At 37.7% G+C, this 22,650-nt stretch overlaps 1 protein-coding gene across 2 annotated transcripts in view; it reads right to left on the bottom strand.

Moving 5' to 3' along the window:
• zmym2 (zinc finger MYM-type containing 2) overlaps window positions 1-22,650 on the bottom strand; it is a 105,148-nt gene that overhangs the window by 41,445 nt on the left and 41,053 nt on the right. For both annotated transcript variants that reach the window (XM_008107977.3, XM_008107983.3), the window contains 3 exons: window positions 15,095-15,380; window positions 9,986-10,151; window positions 8,915-9,127 (listed from right to left, as the gene is read on the bottom strand). In XM_008107977.3, the coding sequence (XP_008106184.1) occupies window positions 8,915-9,127; window positions 9,986-10,151; window positions 15,095-15,380 (665 nt within the window). The remainder of the gene's footprint in view (window positions 1-8,914; window positions 9,128-9,985; window positions 10,152-15,094; window positions 15,381-22,650) is intronic.

Here is a 22,650-nt window from a genome sequence, read left to right as displayed (position 1 = left end):
TTTTTAGCATCATGTAAACCAAGACAATGAAAACTGATCACATTTTATACTTGGCTAGTTCACATCCTTAGTACCTTTGCCAACACCTATTCTTTGGATATCAAACTGTTCAGCTGAAATTCAAAATTACAATTCTAGAAATTTAGTGACTGAAGGAAAATTTCATGGGGTGGAATTTCTTAATCTTATTGGGGACAATGCCCTAATGTTTTGAGCTATTGCTACATCTTTGGGATTGTCCTTAAAGATATTCCAGAAACCTTCATTGGTCTCACTTATACATATGGTGCAAGCTACTATAATGAATCAACAGGAGGGTAACAATTTTGACCCTAAACCAAAATGCAAGTCCATATTTTGGTAATATTTTATTATGTGAGTGTAAAGGCAGAAAATGTATCACATTGACTTTGAAAGCTCACAGGTTTTTTCATTAGATGAATATGGTAAAAAAGCACTGATGTAATCATGGTATTTACATTTATGAAGTGTTTTGGGAAAATGTCTAGGTAGATTAAAAAGTTAGGCCAAATACTGCATGGCCATGGGCTGGCTATGGGCAGAGGTTGTAAAAAAAGACAATGGTTATCCAAGTTATAAAGCAGCCCTCTTTGGAGAATTGTACCTGCCTTCAACCAGTAAAAAGGTGCTATAGCAGATAGGGTACTATGGCTGTGCACTATATAGCGTTCCCTCACTACTTTGCGGTTCACTTTTCGCAGATTCGCTGTTTCGCAGTTTTTCAATAAACTCTAAAAGACTATTAGAAATCATTAAAAAATATAATTTACAGCCTAAGGAAGGGAGGAAGGAGAAGCCAAAGGGAGAGAAAAAAAATGCCCCACATATCTGCATGTCATGACTTCTGTCACTTTCCCCCTTTTCTTATATGTTACTATTAAAACTAAAACATCTGAAAGTTAGTTTGATATGTTTGTGGATACCGAAATCCATGTATGCTCATTATAAACAATGGTGTCATCAAACACTCTCCCTTATATAAAATGGTGAAATCAAGATTTTCCTTTTGACATTTTTGTGCGTGAATATTTTGAGGCCATGGATGTTTGAATCTGTGGACGCAGAATCTGTGGATGCAGAAACTGATTTTATTCTGAAATGTCTTAGTTGTTTACCATTTTGTTCCTTACAACCATTTAAGGTTTATTTTAGGCTTTGCAAAGTTTGTCACGATTCCAAGTATATTTGGAAGCACAATGAATATTGAATATATATATATAAATAATTTTAAGATTGACGAAGTACTTACCCAAACACCGGTAGTTACTGACATTTAGTTCCTGATACGTCAGAAATTATGAAACTCAAAGCCCAATAAAACCTGCAATATGTTTCCCTTCCACTTCTTCATAAGAAAGTGTAGTATCCACCCCCCACAGGACCTTGTATTTGTTAAAAGCAGGCATAATTCCCCAGGGAGACCCGATTTATAATTTGAGATAAGTAACCATTGCTTTTTTTTTTTTACTGCCTTTGTTCACAACCAGCTTATGGCCATGCAAGTGCTTGGCCTAACTTTTAAATTGAAATGTTCATAACTGTAAAAGCTATGACCCCAACATGGCTTTTCTGTACAAGGTAGTTGAAGGGCTGACAGAGGGGCCGGGGTGTGGCGCAGGCTGGTAAAGCAGCCTGTTGCAATAAATCACTCTGACCAGGAGGTCATGAGTTCGAGGCCAGCCCATGGTGGGGTGAGCACCCATCAATTAAAAATTAAAAATAGCCCCTGCTCGTTGCTGACCTAGCAACCCGAAAGATAGTTGCATCTATCAAGTAGGAAATAAGATACCACTTATAAAAATGGGGAGGCAAATTTAACTAATTTACGATGTTGGAATGAGGAAGTGCGGTCAGAGTGGGTTATGAAGCAGCTGCTGCCCCCTGTGGTCAGAATTGAACATCCCCTCAGGAGAAGGTTAAATTGCCTCTGCGTCTGTCTGTCTCTGTCTCGGTTCTATGTATATGGGCATTGAATGTTTGCCCTGTGTGTGTATAATGTGATCCGCCCTGAGTCCCCTTGAGGGTGAGAAGGGCGGAATATAAATACTGTAAATAAATAAATATTTGTTGGTGGTGAAGAACTACTGTTTTAAAAAATCAGGTCTATTTCTTACTGTCCACTATTTTTATTTTCATGATTTTTAATGTCCACTTAAATATTATTTATGTCTGGTAATCTTGTATTGAAACAATCTAGAAACAACACTAAAATATCATATTTCACCAAATCTAAGGTGCAGCCTCCTTTTTGGAGCTTCAGTTTTTGAAAAGAGAATATTCCCATATTTTTTTAAGAGTTTCTTCTCCTTGAAGGAGAGGAAGCACAGTCTGAACAAAAGAAGTGAACAATATTTGTAGCAGAATTCTAAATAGTGGCAAAAAGAATCAAAAGTTTAAAGGATTGGAAACAAGAAGTGTATATATTTAACAAGTTGACTGTCCACAAGTATAGTTTTTCTCTCTCTCAAAACTGTGACAATCAATTTAAATAACACTATTAACTGTGTAATGCTTTTCACGTTGCAGGAAAGAACTACATGCAGATAAATTTAAACAATGTCAGATAATGTTGAATTACTTCACTATATGTGGGTCTGCTGATTTGTTCATCTCTAGGGATATATTGCATCTTATCAAGAGCTTACATTGGCCTGTATTGCCCTAACACATCCATGTCACTCCTTTTAAAGGCGCAGGTAGGCAAACACAAGGCCATTTTTGTGGTCCCTAAATAAGGTGTTTCAGAATAAATTATCAATTTTCAAAACAAATTTGCCCTCAAAATCTAAGACGCATAGTGAGCATTTTAGCCATTTTTAACCCCTCTGTCAGCTATTTTATATCCAGGAGACGTCTTTTATAAACCAGCAAATGAACTGGGATCCCGTCATTTCCTGTTTTAAGTTTCCTATGGCTAAAACAAACAGGAAAGGAAGGCAAAAACATCTAGCATATTTCCAGAAGGGATTTAGAATGAAAATCATCTTTTGCAGGAGGATACCGCCTTCCACAATCTTCGGGGGAGGGGGCTCCTAAATGCCAACAGTTGCCCACATCCAATTTAAAGTTTTACTGTACAGTAGGGGGAGGACAGATTAAAAACAGTGGAACATAAAGTTTCTTTGTGCCCATATTACCTCTAACTAAGTTGATTGTTTAGAAATTACAGCCACTGTGCAGTTCTTCTAATTATAAGTCTTTATTATTATTAAAAATAACCAAAAAATCTTCACTGAACAAAGATTATGTTGCAATGAGAATTCTAGCCAACTAAGGGGTTGTGTGTGGTAATGGTTAAAGAACTGGAGTCTAGGGAAGCCTAGGATAAAAGCCACACTCAGACTATGAGAAACCCTCGATGATTAGGGTTTTAGGTTTAACTTACATTTCAAAAGGTTGGAAATAAAATAGAATAGATAAAAAATTAATAATACACTTTTATAATAAAAAGGAGTTTCAGAATAAATTACCCATTTTATGCAAAATACATATAAAGATATTTACATAAAAAATGATGCAATACATTCTAAAAGACATGCAGTAAAAAGCAGCAAATACTTTTAGAAGAAGAATACAATATTTTATCACATTTCAAAGTTAGTAAGACATACAGAACAGTTTCTGAAAGTAGGAACAATAAGATGGAAATTATAGAGAAATGTGGTTGATAACTGAATGCATAGATTTTTTTTTCTACTAAAAAGCTGTGTATAGTACTAAATGTTATATTAACAGTTCTTGATCTAAAGAACATGGAATGAAACTCCACCAATGAAATGGACGTTATCCTTTAGAAAGACCAGCTACAAGAAACTTTTGCTCAACAATCCAGATTTAGAATGTTTCAGTGTCAAATAATCTAGGTACTCAGCACTTCTCTTTGTCACACAACCATTTATTGTGCCTTCTGAATTAACATTATCTATCTGCTATAATGTTACTTCCTAAACAAGATTGCTGCAAACTGCTTTGTTCAATATGAAAAGCTTATTGCCTTAATTAAAAAAAACAGGATAAGCTTTAGTAAACAAAGTAACAGCAGTGAAAATTGGGAGAAAGGAATTAAAAGGAAAGGTAAGAAATATGTCGCAGAGTCATGTAGTGGTATGAGTGTTGGTCTACAATTCTGAAGACTAAGGTTTGAATTGCCCAGACAGCCATGAAACCTCACTGGGTGCAAGTCACAATCCTTCAGATTCAGAGGAAGGAAAAGACAAACCCCACCTCTGAAGTAATCTGGTTTAGAAAACCCCAAGATAGATTCACTTTGGATCACCATAGGTTGGAAGCAACCTGAAGGCACAAGAATGTCCAAAAATGTCAATCACTAAAGAGAAAGCAAGCCAGGAATAATCAAGGCTGAGCTGGCAAAAAAAATCAATGGGACCTTACAATTGTTTATTATTAAAATATCAGTATGAGCCATTTACACAGAGAAATCTAGCCTGTTTTACTGGATATAGACATTAATATCTAGGTAAGAAAAACTATATATACTTTAATGTGTGACTTATAGAATAGCATATGGTTCATACTAAGTACACAATAGGCCAGTGGTATCCATACCAACCATCCAGCATGTTACTAGATTCCAGATATAGAATCCAAGTAACACATACATAAACACATTATTTGCAAAAGTAACTGAACAAGCAAATATTATGGTCACCTCACAAAAGGCATTAGGAATTTATACAGCATGGACAACCTCATGTACCCTTAATATTTATATAAATTAGTATGATTTTTTTTCATATTATGAAAATCTATTTAGTTAGCTGCATTTTAATTTACTTGCCTAGAATTCTATCAAGCATGCCAAACTGAACCTTATTAAGATCACCTCTGTGACCTATCCAAATCCTAGATTCTTTGGAAAAGCTATCCATCAGTGCAATGTTCTTATGACCAGGTAATTTTGGAAGCACCAACATTTTAGACACTGTTTCTATCTGCTCAGCCCGATCTACCAAGTTTCTTTTCATTTTGGACCTGAATGCTGAGAAAGCATTCTGTACTTCTTGTGTTTGTTTTGCAGACAAACTTGTATCAGAAGTTTCCACCTTACCCTTAGGCTAAGGAAAAAAAATATGAGTGCCTCCATCATCAGATCACCCAATACGCTGTAAAAACAAACATTTTATTTTTAGTGCCACTTTTTATACCCAGAATAGCCTTTGACTTGGAAACAAGCTATTTTCCTTGAAAAACTGCCATAATTTGTAAAGATTTCAGGAACTTTAAACATCTGTACAGGAAAAAGAATTATATTTTAAAATCTGACAATAATAATGAACTCAAGACAAGTCAAGACATGCACCTGCCAACGTTTTTTCCAGAAACCAAGTACCAAATGTTCCAACTTGAACATCAATCAGTTCAAGAAGTTTTAATTATACTTTATTAATGCTTTCAAGTCTTACTACCAACTAGGTAACTGATTCATTCTTTAATTTTCTCATGTTTATTTCATACATTCTTAAAAACTGTCTTTTGAATTAATTAAAACCAATCTATGAACATTTGGTTAATGTATTCTGTATTTCTTTTTGTTAGGTTTTCTTATTTGTATAGAAATGCTAGACACTCCCATCTAAAATTAATTCTGCAACAGAGAATCAATATTTTGATGCAAGAAGGAAATACTTTATTACTACAGAACCTATGACTTATGTGTACTACTTCTCGTTCCAAATAAAGTTCTCAAATTGGAATATAACACCTCTAGTTTCAAAGAATGTTGAGCAACACAATGGGAAACCTCCCACCTGCCCAAAATTAGACAGTCAAGAACACATTGTACTAAGCTGGATAGCCCAATGGTCTGACTTAATATAAAACAGTTTTCTAGATTCTCCACTGTAGACTAAAGCACAATTAATAGGCCACGTCCTGCAATTGTTTCTTAGAACTAATGACAGAAGCAAATAAAAACTCAACTTCAATATGGTTACACTGAAATCATGAGGTGATGAGAAAAGGGGATTTTTTTTCCTATGCAGCAAATAGGCATGAAAGGCTATTTGCTGGGGAAAGCATCACCAATATGCAGCATCTGCAAACCTATAAACTACATCACACTGTTTTCTCTTCCTCTCAAATTGCAGTACATCTCTCACAACAAAAAAAGGAAATATGCTTAAGTTTAGAAGTGTTCAAAAGCATTTTTCCTATGAGAAAGCCATAAAGCAAGAAGATACGATAGAAAGCAAAGAATATGCAAACTAGAAAAGTGTTCAAGAAAAGCAGGTTTTAAGCATTGCCAAGTTAAAAATATACTATTGTGTGTCCATAAAACTATCAAGAATAAAACTAGACATAAAGAAAATGCTAGCAACCAAAGTGAAATGGAACTCAAGCAACTACTTCAAAAAATATTTGTGAAAATGTATTTATTTAGCAAATTTTAAGTAGGTGGGTACAATTATTGTGTGTATCAGTTCTGATTTTTCTACTACATACAACTCTTATATATTAGCAAAAGCAAAAGCAGCATTTTTTAAAAAGCCTACAGTATTTAGCTGGAACGCTATTTAACGTTAATTTCGAGCCAAAAGTTTCAAAACAAATTATATACCCAATGACTGTACTCTTGCTTTTCTGATACAAATATTTTAAGGTATTAAACATATTTATTTCAAAAATATAGATAACATAACTTTTAACTAGTCTGACATATAGATTATTGACCTTTAAGTTGAAAAGGCAAAAAGCATGGCTTAAAGTAAAAATTTGTCTACATTCCTCTATAATAATTTCATATTATAGTTATTGCATAGAATGCTATATTATGAGTATGTATTACACTATGATAATGTAGATCTTTCTATATTAGCATCAAAAATAGTATTTATATTATGATTATATAGGCCCAAGGAGCCATTTGTTCATCACTCACTAACTAAGAATTTAAAGCCAAGGCACCAATTTCCCATGTATTGAAATTAGGAACAATAATAATAAGATAACCTTAGATTTTCAGTGAAATACCACTTACAATCTAGTGGCATGATCAACATATTTCCTACAAACAGACAAAAATACCAATATCTAACTTACATGCTTGCCACCAACTGAACTCAACAAAGGGCATATAAAGCTGGGCACACTGTAATGTTCCCAAATGCATTGGGAGGCCTGTGAATATCTGCAATGGGCTGTTTTTCCCTCAGCTGCATATGCCTGTGTCAGCTGCCCTAAGGACAAGCCAAACCACTAGATTTTACTAAGGGATGCACTTGGAGGGGGGGGGGGTGCTCCCTTGTAGATAACTGCTAAGCAAATTATTGGTTAGTCAGTCAAAGGCTAACAATGAGGGAGAGGATACAGTAATGTTCTACAGTCACTGCTTCCTATATAGTAGAGGGATTCATCCAGTACTACTATGTTCTGCAGGTATGCAAATATCCAGGTCATCAGATTGTTTAAATGCTCCCACTACCACTAAGAATTGAAATATGACTTTTAAAATGCTCTCTACAAACAACACACCACCTGAAAACATAAAGAATGAACGATATGCCAAAACAGAACAAATTATCTATACAAATGAAGAAGTATACATGTCACAATAAATTGATGAGATACAGACTTGACATTTGACCACAATTCCATGTTCACTTGTAATTTCAGCAATGCATTACTGCTTGTGTGGGGAAATCCCATGTTATTCTTGTATCTTTTGGGTTCCTTCATGAAATCTTATTCAAGGCTTCTCCAAGTTTCTCCGTGGCTTCAGTGTATGCCTATCATTTTTAGTATCTTGAATAACCTATTCTGCCCCTTTTGTATTGCTGTGTAATAAAACAACAAGGCTCTTGTTATGTTTCTAGAAGTGCCATTTCCATATTATAAAAATAAATCAATAGCATTTCAATAGTCAGAGTAAGGCTGGTTAAAACAGATATAGTATTTTTCATTTAATATTAAGGTCTCTAGTTAAAATAAACTATTGAAACTACTTCTTCAAAGAAAGGAACAATAAATTCTTCTATACAAATTGGTATAATCTAGAAATGCCTTGGTGAAATAATACACTGGCCCAGACCCAAATTACTATAGCCAAAGCAGAGTCCACACGAGGATGGTGATCAAGAAGAAATTATCACACCATCCCCTACCTTGCAGTCCTCCTTCTGAAAAGTCTCTCCAGAAGGTCAGAGGAATACCTTTGTAAAGACACAATTTAAAGGCTGGGAGTACTGCATTAGGAAAGATAAATCAGGAAAAATACTCTATGGCAGGTACATTGGTCCAGTCATTTTCAATCAGCTTAAATTATCTCAGGATTATTGTGGAAATAAATATAAAATAAGCCACCATTAGCTCTTCGAGGAAGGGTAGGATAAAAAAATAAACTATAAACATTGGCATTGCAAATATTGGTTGGTATATCGTCCCTCTAAGAACCTGCAATAAAAAGTTGTGGCAGTTTTAACTTTATATTTTAAAATATATTTTCTTTCTCTTTTTTTGCTGGGGGGAGAGGGGTATGTCACACTACGCAACATGCCCAGAGAAGCAAATAACATTTTCAAGATGTTCAGTGAGATCTTCATATACAGAGGCTAACTTTGTGGGCAAAATTTTCTTTGTTTTTCTCATAGTTTCAAAAGAATTAGAAGCCTCTAAGAAAGCAGTCAAAACCCTTTATGTTGAGAAGAATGGATGAAATATACTACTCTGGTCAATAAAATTATGTGTGTTATAGACATGCCTCCGAACCAATAAAAATAAGTAGGTTATGGTGGTATGTTCTCAATGAAGATGGACTAACTGTAGATCTCAGTTTTACACTCACTTAATAATCAATATTATAACCACACTTTTGTCTATAGAACTGGTTAAGAAATGTAATATGTTATTAAATTATATAAAATGGCAGAAGAGTTACCTGTTTGTATTCACAAACGCAGTTTTGGCAACAGAATCTTTTCGGCTCACCATCAACCATAAGGATGTTGTTTGCTGCACCTTTACTGGGAAGGTATTCCCCACAATGCTCACAGCAATTCATAATTAAACCATTTGCCATACGATAGCGATTGAAGCAGTGGTCACTGCATAGCTTATGTGTCATGTTTTTAAAGCTAACTTCATGACGTATCTAAAAGAGTGAACAAATAATTTTTTCTATTAAAAAAGTCAAATACCAAATATAAGTTGTTTTATCATTACTATTGTCTTCAATAGCTACATGCATAATGAAACTACAAGGTTTGTTCCAAAAATTGGGAGAAGCTTTCTCATTTTATAACACATACGACTTTTTAAAAGTAATGTCTACAAAACCAATTACAGTAGTCTCTCACTAATCCAAGCCTCTGGATTATCCAAGCCATTTTTGTAGTCAATGTTTTCAATATATCGTGATATTTTGGTGCTAAATTCATAAATACAGTAATTACAACATAACATTACTGTGTATTGAACTACTTTTTCTGTCAAATTTGTTGTATAACATGATGTTTTGGTGCTTAATTTGTAAAATCATAACCTAATTTGATGTTTAATAGGCTTTTCCTTAATCCCTCCTAATTATCCAAGATATTCGCTTATCCAAGCTTCTGCCGGCCCGTTTAGCTTGAATAAGTGAGACTCTACTGTATGTGACAAGTTGAGAAGTATAATTTTACAATGAAGTACAATTTCACAATTAATTTTATAATGAAGTATAATTTAAGCAAGACTATGAGCAATATGAAAGTCATGGGAAGAGGCTAGCTTATCTCTTAGCAACAAAATCAAATCAAATAGTGCTCAGTCTAAATAAATTCAGCTCATTGGTGGTTGTAGCACAAACACTCATGTAAAGAGCTTGAAGAAACAATTCAAATATTTCAAATTCTGTGGCTATCAGAACAAAAATTGGTATGGTCATTAAAAAACAATTATAGATCACAAGCTAAGTTCTCTTATTATGCATACTACTATTTTAGTATATCAAGGGGGAAAGCAAACAAACCTCTGTTAGTTTACCACAGATAGTGCATCTTGATTTATTCAAGATTCCCTTTGAAGGATTCTGTTTTTCTTCATAGAAGGACAAGCAAGATGTACTGCAAAACTCCTGGAAGGACTCACTTGAATCAACCTGAGCAACAATTGTACCTTTCATTGTTGTTATGTCTCTAAAAACAGAAATAGCATTGCAGTATTTTAGTAACTAACTTCATATTCATGGAGATTACAACACTAAAATACTCCTGTACCTCCATATTCACATCACGGAAATCAAGTTAAAAGAGTAGTGTATAACCAAAAGTCTAAATGGTGAATCATAAACTTAATTTGGGCAACAAGTTGATGTGCCTGCTTGTCTACTTCAGCTTGTAGATCTCGGCAGTATAACACAGAATGTTTAGACTTTATTAAAGAAGCATTCCCTTGACCCAGTAACTTGGGTCAAATTCCATTTGGTTTGGACTACTGCAACATAATCTATGTAGGGCAATCTTTCAAGCGTTCAGAACCTTCAGCTGGTTCAAAGAATAACAGCCAGACTGTTATCTGGGGTTGACTACTGGGAGAACACAGGTAGCTATCAGTCAGTTTCTGGGCACAACTGGATTTTTGAATATTTGATATATATAATGTCTTGGAGATTAGGAGTCTAAATACAAAATTCAATTTGCATTTCATAGATTACATAGTCTGAAGATAAGTTTTTGTACCATATTTTTATGATTTCATACATGAAGCATAATTTGTGTACACTGAAAATCAGATAATGAAGGTGATTGTATTTTCCTACATGCAGGGGTTTGGACTGGATGCACCTTGTGGTTTCTTCCAGCTTTATGATTCTATGTGTCCTATTTCAGTTACCCATTTGGATATTGGGAGCCTGCAAAAAAAGTTGTGACAGTTTTCCAGATAATGAATACTAAACCTGTAATCCTTTTCATTTAACACCAAGGAAGATTATGATTACCATTTTACATTAGGCTTGACAATGGACTGGATCAGAATGAATACAATGAGATTAAATCCACACAAGATGATGAAGCTGTTGTTCACTAAAAGGTCTGACTTGGGGACTGGGTTTTTAAAAGATCATATTTATTGCTTACAAATATTAGTAGCTTACAAGAATTCTCTATTGTTCTGGTTTTTATGCAGCAGTGTAGACTAGAATACATTTTCTTAAATCACTCTGCTTTGTCAGCAGTTATCTATGTCTTAGTCTAGATGTGGTAGTCCTTAATTCCTCCAAACACTTTGGGTCACTTCTTTCAGCCCAAAAAAACAAGGGGGTGGTTAACTGTTTCTCCTGGAAGTCTTCACAAAACACAATTTACATTTTAAATAGGATGTCCTCTACACTGTTTATCATAAAACACTAATTCTCCCAAACCAATAGACGAATTGCACCAACTTAACCACCCGCAATTTTGAACAATCTATGCAGTCCCTGTGACAGTGGTGATGAACCTGTGGTGAACCTATGACACGTGCGCCACAAGGGGCATGCAGAGCTCTCTGTACTGGCACACACACCATGCCCTTCCCCACTTACCTGCTCATTTGCCTGGCCCCCACCCACTCATTTGTCTGCCCCCCTTGCTTGCTCGCTTGCCCACCCCCAGTTCCCCACCCCCACTTGCCATCTCTAAAAGGTTCACCATCACTGCTCTGTGAGGTTCAAAAGTACACAATTTTGCTTCTGGACTTGGCAAAATTGCCTTTGTAGTTATGTGTCCTCATCTTTTATATATGACGACTCTATGAATGACAAAACTCAAAGAAATGCAGTAATCAACAGGCTTACTTATATTGCAAAACCAGTTATAGTTTCCTTTATGGAAAATCCCATCTGTAATGCCCAGCTTATCTGTCCGAACGTGTCTCCCGCTACGACCCACCTCGAAGCTTAAGATCATCAGATGAGGCCCTGCTCACGGTCCCGTCAGCCTCACAGGTGCGGCTGGCAGGGATGAGAGACAGGGACTTTTCAGTAGTGGCTCCCCGCCTATGGAACGCCCTCCCCATTGAAGTCAGGCAGACTCCCTCCCTCCTATCCTTCCATAGGAAGGTTAAAACTTGGTTGTGGGGCCAGGCCTTCAAATAAGAATCAGCAGCATTAATTACTATTATGTACCCAGTCTTTTAAACTGAACACGCCTATCTGTATTTTATAATGCATTTTATGAATGTTTAATGTAAGTTAATTTTTAACTGATTTATAGTGTATTGTACAGGTTTTATATGTGTGTTTTATTGTAAGCTGCCCTGAGTCCCCTGTTGGGTGAGAAGGGCGGGATATAAATGTTGTAATAAATAAATAAATAAATAATGCGGTCAATTTTTTTTCAACTGGAAATGATTGCCTTCTTCTATTGTAGATTATTTGCTCTATGAAAGGCTAGTCTTGTAATATGTACAAAAGATTTAATTGGTATACAGTGTGTGAGCCGGTTAAATAACATGTGCATCAGAATCAGGTTCATTTTATTCTATGATCCTTTTACATGTAGGATAAGTACCTGTAGTTTCTACTGCATCTAACAATATGTCCTCTCTAGGAATCTTCTAGGTCCTTTGGGAAATTCTACAGTATTTCTCTGACATAGGAGGATCTAGGAAATTTCTAGAGAACATCTCCTAGGAATTTTAGGGCAGCTATCTAGTGATAACTTCTGGCAAAAATCACTCACCTCAACAATTTTCTGTTTCTGCTATAAGTTCAGGAACGCATCCCCTGTGGATATGGGGGTTATAATGCGCTTCAGCTTAGAAAGACCTTCATGCATTGCCCACTGATTTTTATCTACATTAAAGCTTTAAAGCCCACAACAGGATAGGAATGTTGACATCCTCTCTTTTTATGAGGCAGTCTGGTTCTTAAGATTAGCAGGAGAAACTTTTTTAGATACTACCAGTTGTAAAGATCTTCTTGACAGACGTGCATGAGAGGACTTTCTCCTGTTTTGCTGCCAAACTACTTTAAGGTTACAGATCCCAAGTGGAATGATTGTCACACTCAGCTTTCTGTTGCTTTCCCTCTCCCTGGAGTAATTAAAACTCAGAATTTAAAGGAAACAAGAAAGCAGAGGGGTCATATAATCCCATGGTCGACTTGCATTTAAATAGGATCACAGTTCTGTATATAGCATACAGGTAACAGCAGACATACAATAGATTATCTCACTGAATATAAAATCTTCCTCACTCCCTAAGCTATGAAACCTGAAACACACACAACATTTTTGCAAACTAACTGTCCAACTTATCCCAGAACAAATATGTTATTATTGTTTTGATAGATGATTAAAATAATAAAAGTCAGTAAAAACTGGTATGACAGCACTTATATTAACGAAACAACTGATTTAGAGACATACAGCTGTCATATCATAACAAAACCTGGCAACATGCACAGAATTCACCTCTACCAGTGCTTACTCAAAACATTTATACCAATGATTAAAAAATTGCTTTCATGGTTTCTAAACGTGTCAGACTAACTTTTCTTTCTTTCAAACAACAAGAGTCTTCTAGCTCATGCATTCATAAAACTGGAACCCTAACTTTTGCTTAAACTAGTCTTAATCAAAATGCCACAAGAGTGAATTCTGAGCAAAACACAAGCATAAATAATAAAAAAGAACAGGGAGTCTGTCCTTTTTTATACATTTGCAAGCTTTGATCTGGATTATATTACACATAGAAAGGAATAATACTCACAAGAGAGAGAAAAAACGTAATTTCGAATCACTGAGTTGGAAGAGGCCACAAGGGCCATCCAGTCTAATCCTCAGTCATGCAGGAAAACACAAGCAAAGCACTCCTTACAGATGGTCATCAAGTCTCTGCTTAAAAACTTCCAGAAAAGGTGACCACCACACAGCGGCAGCATATTCTACTGTTAAAGAGCTCTTACTCTCAGCAATTTAGATGGAATTTCTTTTCCTGTTTTATAATGTGCCCTGTGTCTACAAACATGATCTTATTAAGCTAAATTATGGTGTGCTTGTTGCAAACAGGTTTCAGGTTTGTGTGCCCCCACCCCTGGGCTTAGATCAAATCAGTCTGTGTCCAAAATGAAACTGAAAGCCACAGTTTAAACAATGAATTTCAATTCTGTTTTGAAGCTAAACTGTGGTTTTGAGTTTGACTTGGAGGAATCATAGAATCATAGAGTTGGAAGAGACCTCATGGGCCATCCAGTCCAACCCCCTGCCAAGAAGCAGGAAATCGCATTCAAAGGACCCCTGACAGATGGCCATCCAGCCTCTGTTTAAAAGTCTCCAAAGAAGGAGCCTCCACCACTGTCCAGGGGAGAGAGTTCCTGTCGAACAGCTCTCACACTTAAGTTTTTCCTGATGTTCAGGTGGAATCTCCTTTCCTGTAGTTTAAAGCCATTGTTCTGTGTCCTAGTCCCCAGGGAAGCAGAAAACAAGCTTGCTCCCTCCTCCCTATGATTTCCCCTCACATATTTATACATGGCTATTATGTCTCTTCCCAGCCTTCTCTTCTGCAGGCTAAACATGCCCAGCTCCGCATTGGGCTTGTTCTCCAGACCCTTGATTATTTTAGTTGCCCTCCTCTGGACACTTTCCAGCTTGTCAACATCTCCCTTCAACTGCGGTGCCCAGAACTGGACACAGTATTCCAGGTGTGGTCTGACCAAGGCAGAATAGAGGAGTACCACTGACTTCCCTAGATCTAGACACTATACTCCTATTGATGCAGGCCAAAATCCCGTCGGCTTTTTAGCTGCTGCATCACATTGTAGGCTCATGTTTAACTTGTTGTCCACGAGGACTCCAAGATCTTTTACAGACATACTGCTGTCGAGCCAGGCATCCCCCATTCTGTATCTTTGCATTCCATTTTTTCTGCCGAAGTGAAGTATCTTGCATTTGTCCCTTGCAAGTCAGAATGCTATTCACCAAAGCCTACCGCTGCTTTTGCCATTACATCTTACCCAAATCAATGCCAAGGAGCAATACATGCTGGCCTACAAGTTCACAATACAGTTATGGATGTCAATACAGTTATCAATACTATTCATGTAAATAATTTCAGTAATCTTACTGCCATAGATCAAATTTTAAAAGAGAGCACTTACTTTTTGCACATAACACAGAGTTTCTTTGGAGCTGGCTTATGTGAGAATGATGAAAGGCAAGTAGTGGAACAAAAGAGATGTACGGATCCTTTCCGTTGATATGCTGTCTGGCCCTTCTGTAAAGGTTTTTTGCAGTTAGCACATGTGACTTTAACTTGCTTAGAAGGTTGCTGTTGTGCAGGAGACTGGAAGACTTGTTTGGGAAGGGATGCCACTGGTGATAGAGAATCCACACCTGGTTGTTTCTGATTCCTTGGAAATGAAGCTGACTGAGATATCCAGGAATCTTAGAGAGATAAAATGAATGAAATTAAGTAAACAATTGTTTAGGAACACACTAGCAAGCAAACTGATAGTCAGGTATAATATTCCTATAGAGAACAATATATTCTATGTCACAATATGTTAGTCACGGAAATAGCAACACTATATTCTCTGGTCAGAACAGCTGCCATACCTGCAATGATATTGCACAATACTTATGTGAAATGGTCTACTAAGAAGTACAACAACTTAAGTGTCAAGGGTAGGATATATCCCCTGACTACTTTTTGTGGGCTCCAAAATAGTGCCTGATCTCTGTTGAAGATCCAACACAAAATGTCATGTTGCTTACAAAATCACACTGGAAATCACCAAATTCTAACTTCAGCCCTCCAGGTGTTCTGCACTTTGACTCCCACAATTCCTAACAGCCGGTAAAATGGCTGAAATTTCTGGGAGTTGAAGTCCAAAACACCCAGAGGGCTGAAGTTTACAGATGCCTGTTCTAAGATAAAACCAGTGATGTAGGTTTACTGGAAAAAGCATAACTGGAAAATTTTCTGACACTTCTAAGTAATGTTTGCTGATTTAATACACTTAGTTTAAATGTTATATTCAAATACATTAAACACTTTATGAGGTCATTATTTTATTGAAGCATTTATGATGACGTAAAAAGAATGTTATATCAGTTTCATGTTTAACAAAAGAAATTACTACACATTTTTAGGGCACATATGTTAAGAGAGCTGTATCTGGTTTATTTTATAAGAAAATGAAATTTTCTTTTGCTGATGTATAATTAATACCTTCAGCTTCACTCACTCTCTATACTACTTATCAGCTCTAGTTCATGTTGAAAAAAATCTGAATCAGTGTAACAACGGAGGCAAATCTATGAGCAAAGGTAACATCACATTTTGTCTAACCATTGTTTCTCATACTTTGCTCCTCCCAAGTGTTCTAGACTTCAGCTCCCAAATATCCCAGCCAGCTTACCAGCTATTAGGAATTGTAGGAGTTGAAGTCCAAAACATCTGGGAGGAGCAGAGTTTGAGAAACACTGGTCTAAACTGTTTCTATTTGTTACTGATTGAGAAGCAACACATTTTGCAATACAGGAAAAGGTTTAACACTACATTTATTAGTTTGTTCTTCCAGTTTGTCAATGATCTTCTCAGAAGAGTAACTAGATCTTCATATTCTTATTTAATACATCTAACATGACCTATTAGAATTCAGTAAGTCAGAAACCTTATGGTGACTCTTATCAAGGGATTTTCTTGTTTCTTGTTTGGACTAGTCTAGAACAGGCCTGCACAACTGGTGGTACTTCAGATATTTTGGACTTCAGCTCCCAGAATTCCTGATCAGTGGACAAGCTGGCTAGGTCTTCTGGGAGTAGAGTCCCAAATACCTGGAGGGCCATAGGTTGTACAGGCCTAGTTTAGAGGGTGGTTGCCTTTGCCTTCCTCTGAGATTGAGAATGTGACTTGCACTAGGTTCATCCACTGGGTTTCGATGACTGCTTGGTGATTCAAACACTGGTCTCCATAGTAGTCGTGAAACCCTCAAACCACTATACCTCACTAACTCTCATGTAAGACTGATTAGTAATTATACAGAAGTGGAGTTCAGAAAGGACTTCTTCAGTAACGTAACTGAAGGGAGGGATAGCTAACACTCCAGAAGACAGGAGCAGAATTCAAAACGATCTTGACAGACTAGAGAGATGGGCTGAAACTAACAAAATGAAGTTCAACAGGGACAAATGCTACTTCACTTCAGCAGAAAAAATGGAATGCAAAGATACAGAATGGGGGATGTCTGGCTTGACAGCAGTATGTGCGGAAAAGACCTTGGAGTCCTCGTGCACAAGTTAAACATGAGCCAGCAATGTGATGCGGCTGCTAAGAAAGCCAACGGGATTTTGGCCTGCATAAATAGGGGTATAGCATCTAGATCCAGGGAAGTCATGCTACCCCTCTATTCTGCCTTGGTCAGACCACACCTGGAATACTGTGTCCAATTCTGGGCACCGCAGCTGAAGGGAGATGTTGACAAGCTGGAAAGTGTCCAGAGGAGGGCGACTAAAATGATTAACGGTCTGGAGAACAAGCCCTATGAGGAGCGGCTGAAAGAGCTGGGCATGTTTAGCCTGCAAAAGAGAAGGCTGAGAGGAGATATGATAGCCATGTACAAATATGTGAGGGGAAGTCATGGGGAGGAGGGAGCAAGCTTGTTTTCTGCTGCCCTGCAGACTAGGACACGGAACAATGGCTTCAAACTACAGGAAAGGAGATTCCACCTGAACATCAGAAAGAACTTCCTCACTGTATGGGCTGTTCGACAGTGGAACTCTCTCCCCCGGACTGTGGTGGAGGCTCCTTCTTTGGAGGCTTTTAAGCAGAGGCTGAATGGCCATCTGTCAGGGGTGCTTTGAATGTGATTTCCTGCTTCTTGGCAGGGGGTTGGACTGGATGGCCCATGAGGTCTCTTCCAACTCTACTATTCTATGATTCTATGTAATCAAATTGGAGCCCTACCTTGCTGTAATAAAGCTTTCCACATACTGCTACCCACCAAGCGTGTTCCCCAGTGGATTTTATGAGACAAGAATGCTAGAGGTCCAACACAGTTATTGTAGCTCTCTCCTCGCCAAAAATACTAATCCAATAAAACAGGACAACAATGATTCAGTGGGACCAACAAAATCAGCTATAACATCTAAGAGCAAATCTAAGTGGTTCTTGCAAAGTGCCATACAAATTCTTCACAGTCTGTGGGGAAAATCAAAGCAGTTTCTTGATATCTCAAGAGAGCTCTACTGAGTGATTATGAAGCAACACCAATGGCAGGGAAGACTTTTTTCACTGCCACTACCACTACAGAGTGGTCCTTTCCAATGTGCTCTAATTCAATGTAACCAAATATTGTCCATTGCCCATCCATTTCTGCATTCCAGAAATCAAGCAGGATTCAACAGGATCACATATCCCACTATCTCCTGGGATGGACTCTCTTGATTAGCTCCTCACCCCGGCAGAGGAGCTATGATTCCAGTGAGCCTAACCCCCATTGCAACAGAATTACAGAAAATTTACCATTATCCTAAGGGAGCCACAAAATTATGTTGAAAATGAAGCTTGCAGCATGGAGAGAGCAGATACCACTTGGGACAACTCCCCCAGGCTATTTTGAGATATAAAACCCAGTTTACATTTTCTGCACTCTAGCTGATAGAGGCATGTTTTAGACGCCGGAGAGCCCTTTCCTCCCAAAAAAACTAAATTGACTTGTAGTTCAGAAAAAGATTTGCCCAGTATGGTAATATTCCCCTCAAGTCCCGTGAACTGTTTACAGGGCACTTTGGGGTTCTTTTAAAGAATATTAATTTTAATTTAAAGTACAACCAATTGTTGGAAACATCATATGATCTGATTTGTTAACATTGTCAGAACGTTGGCAAGTTTGAAGACAGCAGTATCCTGTGTTAAACATTAAATCAAGAGTGTCATATTTATGATTAAATAAGACATATATCCAGGTGCTGAGACACCAAGCATTTTGCAGAATGAAAAGGAAAGAGCTGATAACGTTATTTGTCTTTGGCTGCATTTTGTCCTTATGAATGCTGCAAGCTATTCTGTATCCCATAGTGGCAGAGAGGCAGGATATTAATTAATTAATCAATACAACAATAGCAGGATTTCTGTTAGCACTTAAAACTACAAAAATCATGCTGTACAAAAAAAATAGAATTGTATTACCAAGTGCATTTAATTCTGTTCTTACCACCTGTTTATTTTAAAAATAGACATAAACCTATTATATTTTATGCTACAGGTCTAAAAAACCGCTATGAAATTCACAGGGTCACCATAGGTTGACAGACAACCTAAAGGCAAATATGCACACATGCATAGTAGCATCAACAAGATATGAAGATGAAATTATACTATAGTACTTGCAGTAGCACTGAGGCTGTCATACTTTGGACATAACATGAGATGATGTGGCTCACTGGAAAAAAATAATGCTCAGGAAGGTAGAAGGCATTTGGAAACCCACTGCAGATTAATTGAGTCATTCAAAGAAACCACAGCCATGAGTTTGGAAGACCTGAGTAGGGTATTTGATGACTGTGGAGTTCCTGGAAGTCTCTCATTCACAGGGTTGTCAAAAGTCAAAGTTGACAGCAAATAACAACAACCCTTTACTAAAGAGAGCACAAAAGAAAAACCATATTAAACTGCATAATACATGGGCAACAATCTTGCAGTTTAACTATTGTCTTTAAATTAACTTAGCAATTGATGACCCAGGCTCTTGGAAGTCTCTTATTCCTAGGGTCACTATAAGGTAAAGTTGATAACATTAATACTGGATGGTTCTGTCAGAGGCAATTATCTGTACAGACCTAAACCAGTTTGATCTGCTATTTACTGAAGCTACAATTTGAATATGTAGATATTCAATGTAGAAGGTGAGTGATATGGACTGATAGTACTAATTTATGGAATCAAAATAGCATCTGCAGACTTCTGGCAAACATTTCACAAAAAACACAAGTCAAATACTCCAAAAACACCATGTGTAACATTTTAGGCTAAGAACATGACCTTCAATAGTTTATTCTGAAAAAACCACGGCAGCTAAAAAGATGTATCTGGGATGAGATCCCTAATGAATCAATGTGCTAACTTTTGTAATTTACTTTAGGAACATTGGTAATGAGAAATATTCACTACTAGCTTGGGGACCCGGCAGTGCCCGGGTCATTTGAGAATGGTATTATTTGTCTTTCAATGTTATGTATTCTGTTTGGAGTGGGTGGACTACAATTCCCAGAATTGTGGCTCAATCCTCCCCAAATCCTGCCAGTATGAAAAGGTGGCCATTTTGGGTCTGTGTAGCATGCATGGTCCAGATCTGTCGTTGGCTGGTCATCACCTGGCTGCAGTGCTCTCTGGATGGGGTGAACGACTACAACTCCTAGAGTCCCAAGGCAATTGTCCCGAAACATCTGTCAGTATCCACAGCAGGCAATGTTGAGTCTGTGTGACAAGTTTGGTCCAGATCCATCATTGGCTGGGGTCAGTGCTCAACTCCCAAAATAAAGGTCCCTTCCCACAAACACCTGCAGTATGTTCAGTTGGTCATGAGGCTTCTCTTTGCGAAGTTTGATCCTGGTCCATTGTCGGTGGGGGTCAGTGTTTCTCTGGATGCAGGTGAACTATAACTCCCTTTTCCCCAAACTTGTCCAATATGTTCTACTGGTTATGGGGACTCTGTGTATCAAGTTTGGTCCTGGTACATCATCAGTGGGGTTCAAAGTGGTCATTCATTGCAGGTGAACTATACTGCTACTCCCAAATGTCCAGGCTAATTCCCCTCCAAACCCCCCAGTATTCACATAATGGCAGGTTTGGTCCAGACCCATCATTGTTTGGGTTCATAGTGTGTTTGGGGTGTAGGTGAACTACAACTCCTCTTAAATTTCCCAGCAGGAGTCACAGTGCTGTGACTTGATGTGGGGTGAACTACAACTTCCACCATGTGTAGTCAATCCCCAAACTCCTCCAGTAAGTTTAGTTGCAGCTCAGTTCTGTTGTTAGTTATGCAGTCAGATTTGAAAGGTAAGGGCAGTGGGCGGGGCCATGCAAATTCCACACCAATGGAGAACCCTGGGATGCCTGCCTGTGGTGGAAGAAAAAGCAAAATGTAGGATGAAATGGTCCCCAAATGAAAGCATTCCTTGGGTGGTGGGTTGTAGTGTTTGGGCACAACATTGGCAGGGGTTGGGCTACATGTTCATGGTGCTCGCTGTAACCGCAATGTCAGCGCACAGGAGTTGCACTGGCTTCTCAGCCCTGAGAACTGGAGCCTGTTTGTGGAGGCCAGAGGTTTTCTGTGTGAGCGGACACCCGTGCCACAAACACACATACAGGTTTTCACTTTTATTATGGATTTAGATTAGATTAGATTAGATATTAGATATTAGAGCAGAGAGATAAATTTCAGAGATTCTTGAAATGGTTCATTAGGATCTCAAAACCAGCTTCTTTTGCAGAACACTTCACTCTGTCTTTCACATGTCAAAAATTAAGCAAATTCTACTCCTGCCATTCACTTCAGAGATATCTTTATCATTCAATTACACTATTTTGAATAAATGGGTTTGTAAAAAGTATGTGAGATATGGGGTAAAAAAGATTCTGCTTTAATGAATAGTTGTATCCATAAAGTCCTAGATGTAATATTCAAACTAGGTCTAAAGAACTGAAGCTGTTAAGTCACTTTTTTTTCGTGTCAGGAGCAACCGGAGTTGCTTCTGGAGTGAGAGAATTGGCTGTCTGCAAGGACGTTGTCCAGGGGACGCCCAGATGTTTTGATGTTTTACCATCCTTGTGGGAGGCTTCTCTCATGTCCCCACATGGAGCTGGAGCTGATAGAGGGAGATCATCCACGCTCTCCCCGGGTGGGATTCGAACCTGGCAGCCTTCAGGTCAGCAACCAAACCTTCAAGTCACGAGGCTTTTATCCCCATCTACTAGTTCACTTTATGACTTCTTGCAAAGCACTAAAGTTTCTTCCATTCTATATGCTTCACAGCAATAACAAAAATGTTTTTGCATTCTGCAGAAGTGTTAGAATTCCAGATGTCAAATTACCCAAACAGTGGTTCTCAACCTGTAGGTCCCCAGATGTTTTGGCCTTCAACTCCCAGAAATCCTAACAGGTGGTAAACTGGCTGAGATTCCTGGGAGTTATAGGCCAAAACACCTGGGGACCCACAGGTTGAAAGCCATTGCTTTACAAGCAGACCATCCCACCACAGGACCACATAACTTTGGCAGCTCCAGGATGTAATTTGGCAAAGCACACTGCCAAAATATCAAACACTAAACAGGAAATGTCCCTTTCCAAATACAGCCAGTGATCTACGTTGAAGAATAGTTAGTTCTTGATATTAAATAGTGCAGTGGTGTTCAACAATCTATTTAAATAGTGTGAATGACGACTTCTGAAGACTTCTAGGAAAGGCAATTCACCTTTTTCCACATGAGTGGTCTGAGATGATAATTTTATTTACCTCTGTAAGGATGCTGTTCCAAACCAAGCAATGCTTTTGCATCTTTCCAGTTATGATACTGCCTCTACTTCAAATAATCATAATAACCAATTCAAGAAGATTTCCTTAGCCTGATTTCTGCCTAAACCTGACTAGAAAAAGTGTGGGCAGAGTGCGGTCTCAGGCTAAAAATACATTCAATTGGTTGATCTTTAAA

The sequence above is a fragment of the Anolis carolinensis genome, chromosome 3 (genome assembly GCF_035594765.1).
Source record: "Anolis carolinensis isolate JA03-04 chromosome 3, rAnoCar3.1.pri, whole genome shotgun sequence".
NCBI classification, from domain to species: domain Eukaryota; kingdom Metazoa; phylum Chordata; class Lepidosauria; order Squamata; family Dactyloidae; genus Anolis; species Anolis carolinensis.
Note: the sequence above shows the minus strand (reverse complement) of the source record. Positions and strands in the feature narration are given on the sequence as shown.